Source organism: Astyanax mexicanus, chromosome 13, assembly GCF_023375975.1.
Source record: "Astyanax mexicanus isolate ESR-SI-001 chromosome 13, AstMex3_surface, whole genome shotgun sequence".
NCBI lineage: Eukaryota > Metazoa > Chordata > Actinopteri > Characiformes > Acestrorhamphidae > Astyanax > Astyanax mexicanus.
In genome coordinates, this window is record NC_064420.1 from 24,774,789 (window position 1) to 24,787,500 (window position 12,712).

Here is a 12,712-nt window from a genome sequence, read left to right on the forward strand (position 1 = left end):
CTAGCTCATACAATGTAATTTTTTTCTACAGCTTTTTTTTGCTCTACATATTGCTGACAAAATATCCTGATATGACTTTTACCTAAATCCCACCAAGTGGCCAAACTCTCATATATAGTTTTCTTTGTTTGCCATTTTTCCAAAAAGAATTTAAAATGACGACAGAAGAGTTCATCCTGTAAAAGCCTTTTGTCAAAATGCCATAAAGGTGTAGATTTAAAATTATTTGACAAAACAAGTTATAATATCATCAGGTGGTGATCTGAAAGACTACTTGGCTGTATACAAACATTTAAAACTTTATTCCTATCCCTGTCACTAAGATAAAACGGTCTAATCTAGCAGCACTGAGTCTTGTCCCTGTTGATTTAATCCATGTATACTGTTTTACGCCTGGATTTCTCTCTCTCCAAGGGTCAATAAGATTCTTAGCTTTTATTAAATTATTTAAAACCTGACCTGAAAGGAAGTGAGGCTCGTCCCCAATCTGGTCTACAGTAAAATCAGCAGTACAGTTCCAGTCTCCTCCCATCAACACTACAATATTAGAAAGATTATTCTCTTCTTCCAGCTTACTTCTTAATTTATTTATACTTTTAATTCTGTCTTTTGCTACATTAGGTGCATATATGTTAATCAGGAGAAAATCTGTATTTCTAATTCGTGTTTTAATTATTAAAATCCGACCATGTTCTACATCTAAAACCTGAGTATTAGTCAGAATTAATCTTTTAGAAATTAAAATAGCAACTCCCGCAGACAAATTTGACCCATGACTAAAAAATGAAAGATTATCCTGCCAAAAGAGTTTCCACTCTGCATGCATTTTCCTCATTACTATGAGTCTCTTGTAGAAAAACAATGTCTATTTTTTTTTGTTTAACATGTTCCGTTATTATAGCCCATTTATTCTTATCTCTACCTCCATTCATATTTAATGTTCCTACTTTCAACTTCTCCATAAAGAAGAGAGAAAAAAGGAAACAAACAAGAAGAAGGAGACCGTTAAAAGACAGAGACAGACCCATTATTGTGATTAGAAACAATTATTCTCTATTAGGATTCCTTTGTCATTTGCTTTCTTACCTTGATCAATTTTCTCAGGTATGTTACGTGTTTTTTCAACCGGTATCTTTTTTTCTGACACAATTCTATAATGCTTGCCGTCTGACTGGCTTTTTCAACAGAATTTATAAATTTTACTGGATCCGGAAAAAAGTCCAAAATGTTTACTTTTTTACCGTAGGTCTCGTCTAGAACATCATTTAATTCTGACACTGAATACAACTTCTGATCTGGTCCAGGCAGAGAGACAGCCCCAGAAATATCTGAAGCACAGTCATCCTCCACCCCTGAAAGAGCTTCTTCCTGAGATAGAGTGAGACCCTCTAGAGTGCTCCAATATCTCTGCTAAAGGGGAAACCGAGATTCCATAACCTCGCTCCCTGACCCAGAACCAGCAAAAACCACCACATGCTCATCCTGAGCCAACGCCATGGATACAGGTATAGGAGGAGTGGCCTCAGCCACACTCTCCTCACCCCGACCAGTGCTCCATTTAGGAACACTACCTGCGCCCTGCCAGGCATGCCTCTTACTAGGATTGGGACTAGACCTGGGCCCAGCTACTGCTTCAGCAGCAACTGCAGCACTGGACCCTGCTACCTCATCTTTTACACCACCTGCATGTGGGCATGCTGATCTTACATGCCCCAGATCACCTCACTCAAAACATTTCATCACCCCAGCACTGGCATACAACATAAAAGTTCTGCCCTCATGTTTAACCCGAAAAGAGATGTCTAGAGTTGGACCGTTCTCCAGAATCATCAGCACACTTCTCCTAAAAGAGACCTGCTGAAGATCTGGTTCCTCATAATTTAAACGCACTTTCCTGATTTCACTGACAATTTTCCCAATGCGTGACAATTCGCGCTGGATCATGTCGTTATCCAGGAAAGGTGGCACATTTGACACAATGACGCGACTGGTCACAGAAACCAGCGGAGAAACTTGAATAAATTCATCGCTTACCGTAATGCCTTCTTCCACTAGTTTATCCACAAACTGTCGCTCGCTGACAAATACCACCACTGCTTTGTTCATGCGGCAGAGAGAAAAAGAGAGAGAGAGAGAGGCAGAGAGAGAGAGAGAGACAGAGAGAGGCACAGAGAGAGAGTGGCAGAGAGAGAGAGAGTGGCAGAGAGAGAGAAAGAGAGACAGAGAGTGAGGCAGAGAGAGAGAAAGAGAGTGTGGCAGAGAGAGAAAGAGGCAGAGAGAGAAAGCAAAAGAGAGAGAGAGAGAAATCTCTGAGCTCTGATTGAAGCTGGAAGTCTGAACTGGAGTGTTACTGCTGGAAACCGCAAGAGCGGCACTGTTCAATCACTCCGCCAGACAACAGATCAGTTGGGCGGAGGCAGGGCAGATTATGGTGGAAGTTGTGGTCAAACTTGGTGCCTTAATTAACTTGGATTAAAAAATAGTAACGTGTTACTGACTCCAAATTAACAGCTCGAGTTAATGCTTTAACGTTGACAGCCCTAATTATGAAGCTTTCAGGAAACCCACTCCAGATCAGTAGTGTTGATCTGAATACAAAACAATAGAGTCTGGTTCCAGAATACACAGAATGAGGTGTTAGTATTCTTGTGAAAACACATGCACTAAGTTGACACTAGGTGAATGGCGGTTGGTGGGCTTGAAGGAGAAAAGGAACTTGCAGGAATTTGCAGGTACGCATCATCAGTAGTGTACCTCTGGGTTATGAGGTGTTTCGGCCTTTAACACTATACACCCTCACCAGAGGCGGCCAGCTGCGGGGTGATCAGTCCTGAGCTTGCATCTCGAGCCCAATTAGCCTGAAAGTCAACTTTTGGCCGACATCTCAGGGGACTATGCATGGCTCAAGGTGGTAGTGGCAATCTCTGAGGGGAAAACCAGCTGTTTGCCAACATCTGCCAGCATCTTCCAGTCACGTGCTGGGCACAGCTGGTTCATCTCTGATGGTATGGAGTTACTCCTGGCAGCTGTGGCCCCTTCATGGAAAAAGGCAGTTCCCCATGAGGTTTTAGATGTTGGCAACGGTAGAGAGTTGATGCTGGATCGTTTTCCCTCCAGTGTGGAAGCAAGGCTCTTCAAAACTTGGTTGTGGTGCCAAGTGTACCGTCCCTGGGTGAGGCTGGTTTTGCACCCTGTGAGTATGTGTCGAAGGGAGGCTGGCTTGGTGCACAGGACACATGTAGGGTTTTCACCAAACCACTGATGGAGATCCAAGTCCAAGGCCTCCTCTTCCTTGTTGAACATTCCCCACAATGTCGCCATGTCTGAGAGCTGCTGTTGCCGCTTCCACTGCTCTTGCTGGTGTCCACTTGCGTCCGGTAGCCAAGGTTGGTGCATTTTCCCTAACCACTGGATCTTTAGATTCGTTCAAGGTCATCTGCAGTCGTGTTTTGGCACAATTGAACTCCTCTCTGAGAGTGGAAAGGGGCAACTTGAGGACACCATCTCCGTAGAGGCCTATGGTGGTAAGGCAACGTGGACCTCCAAGCCACTTCTTAACATGGACTGTGACTCTTCTCTCCAGCTTCTCTACTGTTGAAATGGGCACCTCATAGACTGCCAGGGGCCACAACACTCGGGGTAGCAGGCTGAACTGGAGGCACCAGGACTTTAGCTTCCCCGGTAGTTGGGTGTTGTCAATTGCCAGTAGGCCTGTCTTGTATGTCTTTGCACAGTTGCTTCACCTGATCTTTGTCTGTCAGGCTGGCATCATATCGCCTTCCAAGGCTTTTGACTGGCTGCTCAGATACTGTGGGAATTGCATCATCTCCAATGAAGAACTGCAAGTCAGTAAGCACTCCCTTTACCACGGAGATGCTACGTGACTTGGATGGCTTAGTCTTCAACCGGGCCCAACTGACGTTCTCCTCAAGTTTTCTGAGTAGTCTCCTGGTGCAAGGAACAGTGGTAGTCAGGGTGGAGATGTCGTCCATATAGGCTCTGAAGGGAGGGAGGCGCGGGCAAGAGCTGAGTCTTTGTCCCCCAACAACCCATTTTGAGGCTCGGATGATGACCTCCATCGCCATGGGAAAAGCCAGGGGAGATACGGTACATCCAGCCATGATGCCTATTTCCAAGTACTGCCATGAGGTGGTAAATTCGGGCGAACTGCAGGTCCTGAAAATAGGCTTTGACCAGGGTTGTGATGGTGTCTGGGATGTTAAAGAACCTGAAGGCAGTCCAGAGAAGTTCATGGGGCACAGAGCCAAAGGCATTTGTGAGATCCAAGAAGATAGCATGGAGGTCCATTTTCTCCAGCTTTGCCATTTGGATTTGGTGCCAGATCATACTGGCATGCTCTAGGCATCCAGAGAAACCTGATATTCCTGCCTTGTCCACATACTCATTTCTGCGAAGGTACTCAGCCATCATTTGTGCGACGACTCCAAAGAAGATCTTACCCTCGACGTTGAGCAAGGCAATTGGGCGGAACTGATTAATGTTTGCTGCATCCTTCTCCTTTGGGATAAGGATTCCACCTGCCCTACGCCACACTTTAGGGATGGACTTCTTCTGCCATACCGTTCTCATGAGTCTCCAGAGTAACCTGCATACACCTGGTGTGTTCTTGTACACCTTGTATGGAACTCCATTTGGCCCAGGAGCTCCCAGCAGTTCTCGCCCTGTGGACAATCCCCTCTACCTCTTTCCAAGTCGGAGGACCAGTCTTGAATTGATGCTCCGGGGGGTCAATTGGTGGAATGTCTGATGGAATGGTCAGGTGTTCATGGCGCTTTGGATCAGAGTGGGTTGCTCTCAGGTGCTCCTCCAGGTCATTCTTTGTTGTTTGAAGAACTCCACTTTTCTCCTTGGTAAAGAGAGTCCTTAGAAATTTGAAGGGATCTTTATAGAACCTTGTTCTTATTTGTTCTTTCTTCCTCCTCCTCCAGTTCTCTGCTCTGCAAAGTGACACCAGCCATGTTTTAATGTCAGCTTGGAGGGTACTTATGCCATCCTTTTCCGCTTCCGAGCCCTTCATCATTCACCGTTTCCCACAGGTTCTTCTCAGCAGCACCAGGCCACTTCACACGCAGTTTGTAGCCTGGAAGTCTTCGCTCAACTGCAGGTCGGGGAGTTTGGGTGGGTTCCACCGCTGATGTTTCTTCCGCTGCTAATTCGATGCTTGGGATATCCTCTTCCCTGACAGGGGTGCTGATGCTCTCCAAACTATGGTTTTCATCCAGTTGGTGAACTTCTATCGACTGACTTGACTCCTTACTCGAGAAGAGGTCAATGCGAGGCCCCCGACTCTCTTTACTCAAGCACCTTTTCTTTCCCTGGTGAATCCTCAAACCCCAAAAAGTTGTTATTTTCCTCCATCCGCAGCTACAAATCCGCAGCTTGTGGTCTGCTGCTATAACAAGGCTTGCGCTGGTTGCTAAGATTTATTATATTTATATTATTGTTTTCTGTGGTAATATTTATTTAGCTCCAACTGAGCTTTCATTCAATATGATTATAAAACTTAAGGGAACAAGAGCCTGAAATATGTAAGAAATCAAGATGCTGCTTTAGAAGCTAGATAAAACATCACCAGAGAAAATACTCAGAACCACCTCTATAAATCACTTCAACCACATGCAAGAGATCTGCAATAGATAATAGATAATAAAAAAATGTGTGAGAGTGTGTGCGCGTGAGAGTGTGTGCGTGTGTTAGAGAGTGTGCGTGTGAGAGTGTGGGTGCATGTGAGAGCGTGCGTGTGAGAGAGTGTGTGTGTGAGTGTGTGCATATGTGAGAGTGTGCGTGTGAGAGAGTGTGTGTGTGAGTGAGTGTGTGCGTATATGAGCGTGTGTGCGAGACTGTGCACGTCAGAGCGTGTGAGTGTGTGAGAGTGTGCGCGTGTGTGAGAGTGTGTGTGTGTGTGTGTGATTGGAATTGACTGATAAAATGATAATCTTACCTCAGTATCTCCAGTTTACATTTTTGATGCTTCAGTCCGTAACAGAGTTTCTGCACTCCTGATTTCACTCCTGGATTCTGACTCAGGTTCAGCTCTATCAGTGTAGAGTTTAATGATTGGAGAACTTCGGTCAGAACTGCACAGCTTTTCTCTCTGAGATCACAGTCTTCCAACCTGGAAAAGAGAAAAACACATCAGAAACACTCTCTCTCTCTCTCTCTCTGTCCCACATTTTCATTTTTCATTTTAATAAAAAGTCTAATTCTAGTGTCTAAATAACAAAGATACAGAAACAAAGATACAGAATTCTGAATCAGAGATACAAGACTAGCTAAATGCTGCTATACTGCTACTGTCTGCATGACCTTTATATCATGAAGATTTAAATAAAACTGAATAATCTAGAAACAGTCAGTGGATCTCTGCTGCTGTAATGCATTATAAAGCTGCAGTGCTGCTGAATTTCAGGTTTTAGTAGGAATGTTTTTTTTTTGTCTTTGGAAACCAAAGCCCCACCCCACACTAAACCACCCTGCTTATATATATATATATATATATTATTACATAAAATATGTGTACATTAATTTATTACTCTTTTTCACATATTATCATTTATTTTTTATCCTTCACTGTTGTCATAATTTAATTATTATTTTTGTATTTGTTGAATTGTTTGCTTTGGCAACAGTTGTTATTTGCAATTCATGCAAATAAAGCCATTTAAATTTGAATTTGAGAGAGAGAGTGAGAGAGAGAGTAAGGCAGAAAGAGAGAGAAAGAGAGAGAGAGTAAGGAAGAAAGAGAGAGTAAGGCAGAGAGAGAGAGACAATTGCACAAGTCTGCACTACCCTTTAAACACGTCACTCTCTGCACCTATAATTATTCTTCTCTCTCTTTTTCTATCTCTCAACCTATATGAATTACGCTTACCTAAACAGAGACATGAATAAAACCACATCACCTATTCAAATTCTGACACCTAACATACCAACATGTCACAGCTGAAGTTTATCACGTGGAACATACGCGGAATGGGCTCCCCAGCCAAGTACAACTCCAAACAAAGAGGTGTAGCAATTCTAGCATTTTTTCATGATTTATTTACACACATTTCCACTATATCCGATTCTCCAATCATAATTGGAGGAGACTTTAACACAGTTCTTGAAACATCGTTAGATAGGTCAGCCCATACTCACAACACACGCACCTGGAATTCCACAGAAACAATAAAACAGTTCATGCAGGATTTCGGCATTGGTGATGGCTGGCGACTACAACACCCAAAAACTAAAGTATTTACATTTTACTCAGCAGTACATAAAACATACTCACGCATTGACTACTTCTTATTCAGTAACTCGATGATGCCTAAAATCTCACATTTACAAATTCACCCGATCACTATCAGTGACCATGCACCTGTCGTAATGATCTGGAATACAAATCAACAACACAAGCCGACCTTCAGATGGCGCTTTTATACTTCACTACTTAGCAATCCTGCATCTTTTCTAGAAATAAATGATTCTCCAGACATCTCTCCATCATTACTATGGGAGACCGGCAAAGCAGTATTAAGAGGGAAAATAATATCATATGCTACATGTATAAAAAAGAAGGAAATAGAACATGAAACAAATTTATAATCAAAAATCTGAGAATTAGAAAAAATGGTCATTAATAATCCATCCAAAAATAATCAAAAAAATTAAGGAAACTCAGGCATAAGCTAAATGAATTAACAAACAAGAAAAGTAAATTCTTACTACAGAGATTAAGACAGGAAAACATAGATTGCACAAATAAATCTGGAAAATATCTAGCGAATCTTATCGAATATAATAAAGAAAAAACAACAATTCCAGTTATAAAAACTCAACAGGGAAAACCGTCCAAGCACCTGAGGAAATTAATGACACCTTTAAAATGTTTTTGAAAAAAATATACTCATCAGATCATGACTCAAATTTAGAAGAAATGAATAGTTTCCTAGACTGTGTAACGCTGTGTGAAGGACGGGACGAGGAGAGCGGACGCTAATGCAAGTATCATTTATTATACAACAGAAAACAAAACATAAACCAAACAGAAACTCAGAAACAGGAGACTAACTAACAGACGGGATTTAACACAGCCGTGACAGACGTATACACGCACAAGAACCGACAAAAACACTAATGACAGAGACGCTTAAATACACACACAAGGCGGGAAAGAGAACAGGTAACACCTGGGGACTGACTAATGAGGGGCGGAGCTACAAATGGACACAGGTGAGTGGAAAAACACTGGCAGAACACAGGGGCACGGGTAACGTGGGACAACACAGGCACGAGGACAGACAGGAAACAGGGCCAGGCGTGACAGAAACCTCCCCCTAAACGCGCAGCTCCCGAGGCGCGTAAAAACAAACCCCGGGGGCTGGCGGCAGGGAGAGGCCGGGGAAAACAGGAGACCGAACGGGAGACTGGACAGGGAACTGGACAGGTGACGGAGACTGGACGGGGAACTGGACAGGAGACAGAGACTGGACGGGGAACTGGACAGGTGACGGAGACTGGACGGGGAACTGGACAGGAGACTGAGACTGGACGGGGAACTGGACAGGAGACTGAGACTGGACGGGGAACTGGACGGGTGACGGAGACTGGACGGGGAACTGGACAGGAGACTGAGACTGGATGGGGAACTGGACATGAGACGGAGACTGGACATGAGACGGAGACTGGACGGGGAACTGGACATGAGACGGAGACTGGACGGGGAAATGGACAGGAGACTGAGACTGGACGGGACCGGACATGGGAACAGGGACGAGAACATTGACGGGGACGGACACAAACACGGTGACTGGGACAGGAACAGTTAAACCACAGGGGACAGGAACAGGAACGAACACAGATATGGGGACCAGGACAGGGAGAGACAAGGGAACAAAAAACATAGGTGGGTGCCCAGGACTGGCAAAAATCTGTGGGGATAGCCTGGGCACATAACTGGGGGCAAAGTCAGGAGGCCTAGGAGCAGGCCTGGAAATACGGGGCCTGGGCCCAAACATAGTTCTAGGAGCTGGAACTGGCGTGGGTGTGGTGACGGGTGCAGCTTGGACAGGCGCGGCGGCGGGTGCAGCTTGAGCAGGCATGGCGGCGGGTGCAGCTTGAGCAGGCGCGGCGGCAGGTGCAGCTTGAGCAGGCGCGGCGGCGGGTGCAGCTTGAGCAGGCGCGGCGGCGGGTGCAGCTTGGGCAGGCGCGGCGGCGGGTGCAGCTGGCGTCGGAGCTGGAGCGATAGGCACCACTGGCACAGGAACATTGGCGGTGGGCACCGCTGGCACAGACACTGGAGCGGTGGGCACCGCCGGCACAGGAACATAGGCGGTGGGCACCGCTGGCACAGGCACTGGAGCGGTGGGCACCGCTGGCACAGGAACATAGGCGGTGGGCACCGCTGGCACAGACACAGGAGCGGTAGGCACCGCTGGCACAGACACAGGAGCGGTAGGCACCGCTGGCACAGACACAGGAGCAGACACTGAGACTTGAGCATTGTCAGCAGACACGGAGGCTTGAACAGCTTCAGCAGAGACGGAGGCTGGAGCAGCTTCTGCAGATACGGAGGCTTGAGCAGCTTCAGCAGACACGGAGGCTTGAGCAGCTTCAGCAGACACGGAGGCTGGAGCAGCACGCACAGCAGCATATGCATATACGTCTAGAGCGGCAGGAGTTCGGGGGCGTGGCTCAGCAGCCGAAGATGCCTCGTAGGTGGGCGTGTCCGCCGAGTGAGTTTCGGAGCTGGGCGTGTGGAGATCCAGCGCTGCTGCTGTGAGGCCTAGAGCCGCGGGTGAAACAAAAACCCGGACTGGATTATTACTCCTGGAGAGCGGCTCGTCCACCGCAGCAGTCCCAGAGCGTGGCGTCTCATCCGCGGGCTTCACGGAGTGCGCCGTCTCAGCCGCGAGAGTCGAGGAGCGCGGATGAGCCACGGGAGTCACGGAGTGTGGCGTTCCATCCACGGGCCTCACGGAGCGCGGCGTCTCGGCCGCGGGCTTCACGCGAGCTGGCGTGGAAACAAGAGGCGGCCAGCAAACAGGTGCGGGATCAGGCAGCGGAAGAAAGTGCGGTGAAAGGCTCCTCGTCCTCGGAGCTGCTGGGAGCACAGCCAAGAAAGTCCCACGGCTCCCGGGTAGCCCGGCCTCCTCTGTAAAGAGAACCGAGGCTAACCGGACCAACCCGTATTGCCCCCCCAAAATTTTCTCCGCTCCGAAAATCCTCCACAGGTGAGAGGGTGCGCTGAGAGCGCCGCCGCCCACCTTTTCTCCTCCGGTGCCGGGAAGTGGAGGAGTTTTCAGCCGCATACTCCTCCTGAACGCCGCGAGAGAAGGGAGTGGGTCAGATAGCCAGCCTGGATCCATAAAACGGATTACTTGCAGCGTCCATGGTTATAGGTCGGTTCTTCTGTAACGCTGTGTGAAGGACGGGACGAGGAGAGCGGACGCTAATGCAAGTATCATTTATTATACAACAGAAAACAAAACATAAACCAAACAGAAACTCAGAAACAGGAGACTAACTAACAGACGGGATTTAACACAGCCGTGACAGACGTATACACGCACAAGAACCGACAAAAACACTAATGACAGAGACGCTTAAATACACACACAAGGCGGGAAAGAGAACAGGTAACACCTGGAGACTGACTAATGAGGGGCGGAGCTACAAATGGACACAGGTGAGTGGAAAAACACTGGCAGAACACAGGGGCACGGGTAACGTGGGACAACACAGGCACGAGGACAGACAGGAAACAGGGCCAGGCGTGACAGACTGCATCAATCTCCCAAAATTAACCGAACAACAAAAAAAACCACTTGAATTACCATTATCACATAAAGCCCTAAAATACATGCCCAACAACAAAGCACCAGGTCCTGACGGATTCCCTGCCGAGTTTTACAAACATTTCTGGCCATCTCTATCTCCGTTATTCAATAGAATGATCTCAGAAATTAAACAAAATGCAAAACTTCCAACTAACATGAACACTGCAATCATCTCCCTCCATCTTAAACCAAACAAAGATCCCACTCTACCCTCCAGTTACAGGCCGTTATCTTTAATGAATACAGACACAAAAATCATAAGTAAAGCACTAGCCAATAGAATCCAAACAGTAATTCATAACCTAATACATCCTGATCAAACTGGGTTTCTCCAAGGTCGACATTCCTCAACTAACATGCGCAGATTACTGAACATAATTGATTACACTTCTCACCAAAAAATACCAACAGCAGTTGTTACTCTAGATGCAGAAAAAGCCTTTGACAGAGTAAACTGGAAATTCACCACACTGCACAAATTCGGGTTAATATCACAACCTTTCACACTGCACCGGGGGACTAGACAAGGATGCTCACTCTCTCCATATCTATTTTCCTTCTTTATAGAACCACTAGCAGCAACTATACGACAAAATAAAAATATTAAGGGAATTAAAACACCAAGCATGAACACAAAATCAGTCTTTATGCAGACGATATCTTACTATTTCTACAGAAACCAGATATCTCAATAGCAGAAACCATCCAAACAATTGAAAATTATTCAAAAATATCAGTCTATTCTATCAACTGGTCAAAATCCACAGTTCTTCCAATAAATATGAATAGACTTGATGATAAATTTAAAACAATACCCATCCCCATGTGCACAAATTATATCACATATCTGGGTGTTAGAGTTTCCCCCCAGCTGTCATAGTTGTTCAAACTTAACTTCAACCTATTAACCAACAACAATAAGTGATGACCTTAATCGTTGGACAACACTTCCCATATCGCTCATTGGCGGAATAGCTACAATAAAAATGTCAGTGTTGCCAAAAATAAATTACTTATTCTCAATGATTCCTACTCAACCCCCAAACACTTGGTTTCAGTCTCTGAATACTAGTCTAACACAATTCTATTGGAAAAATAAACCTCCTAGGATCAAACTCACCACACTGCAGAATTTAAAATCTCATGGAGGTCTAGAAGCACCAAATTTTCACAATTACTTCCTAGCAAATCAGCTCCAATACATTCTAAAATGGATAAAACCCAATAGTATGGACAAATCTTGGATTGACGTAGAGCAAACATTATGCAAAGATATTCCAGTATCAGACTTGCCGTTTATCAGCCAATCAATTAAAAAACACCCATGCTTTAACAGTCTAACAGTGGCAGCAACAAGATTCACAAGATAACGAATTCTGTAATCGCACCAACCACACATTCCCCCATATGGAACAACCCAGACTTCATCATCAATAAAAAAAACATTAAACTAATCACCTTGGATTGAGAAAGGCATAACACACCTCAAGCACATCTATCACAATAACATCTTAATGTCACTACCACAACTAACCCAGAAATACGACATCGGGAGAACTCAATTCTTACAGTACCACCAGATACGATCATTTAGAAATTCAAAAATCAATCAAAGTACATTAGACCTACCTCCTCCAATCTCTGAGTTTATAAACATTAATACTACTAAAAAAACATTATCTAAAATATATAAAATATTATCTCAATTAAATCTCACAATTACCCTGCTCACAAAATGTTCAAAATTGGATTCACAAGCTCACCTATCTGTACAAACTGCACTCAAAACACAAGTGATAATTACATTCATGCTTTACGGCTCTGCACACCCGTCAACCAATTCTGGAAAGACTGGATTATTACTCCAG

The 12,712-nt window shown here is 45.3% G+C and overlaps 1 protein-coding gene across 3 annotated transcripts in view; it reads right to left on the reverse strand.

Annotated features, from left to right (window-relative positions):
• The window catches only part of LOC125780657 (selection and upkeep of intraepithelial T-cells protein 5-like), a 472,342-nt gene that overhangs the window by 185,202 nt on the left and 274,428 nt on the right, over positions 1–12,712 (reverse strand). For all 3 annotated transcript variants that reach the window (XM_049463186.1, XM_049463185.1, XM_049463184.1), the window contains exon 12: positions 5,963–6,136. In XM_049463186.1, coding sequence (XP_049319143.1) covers positions 5,963–6,136 — 174 coding nt within the window. The remainder of the gene's footprint in view (positions 1–5,962; positions 6,137–12,712) is intronic.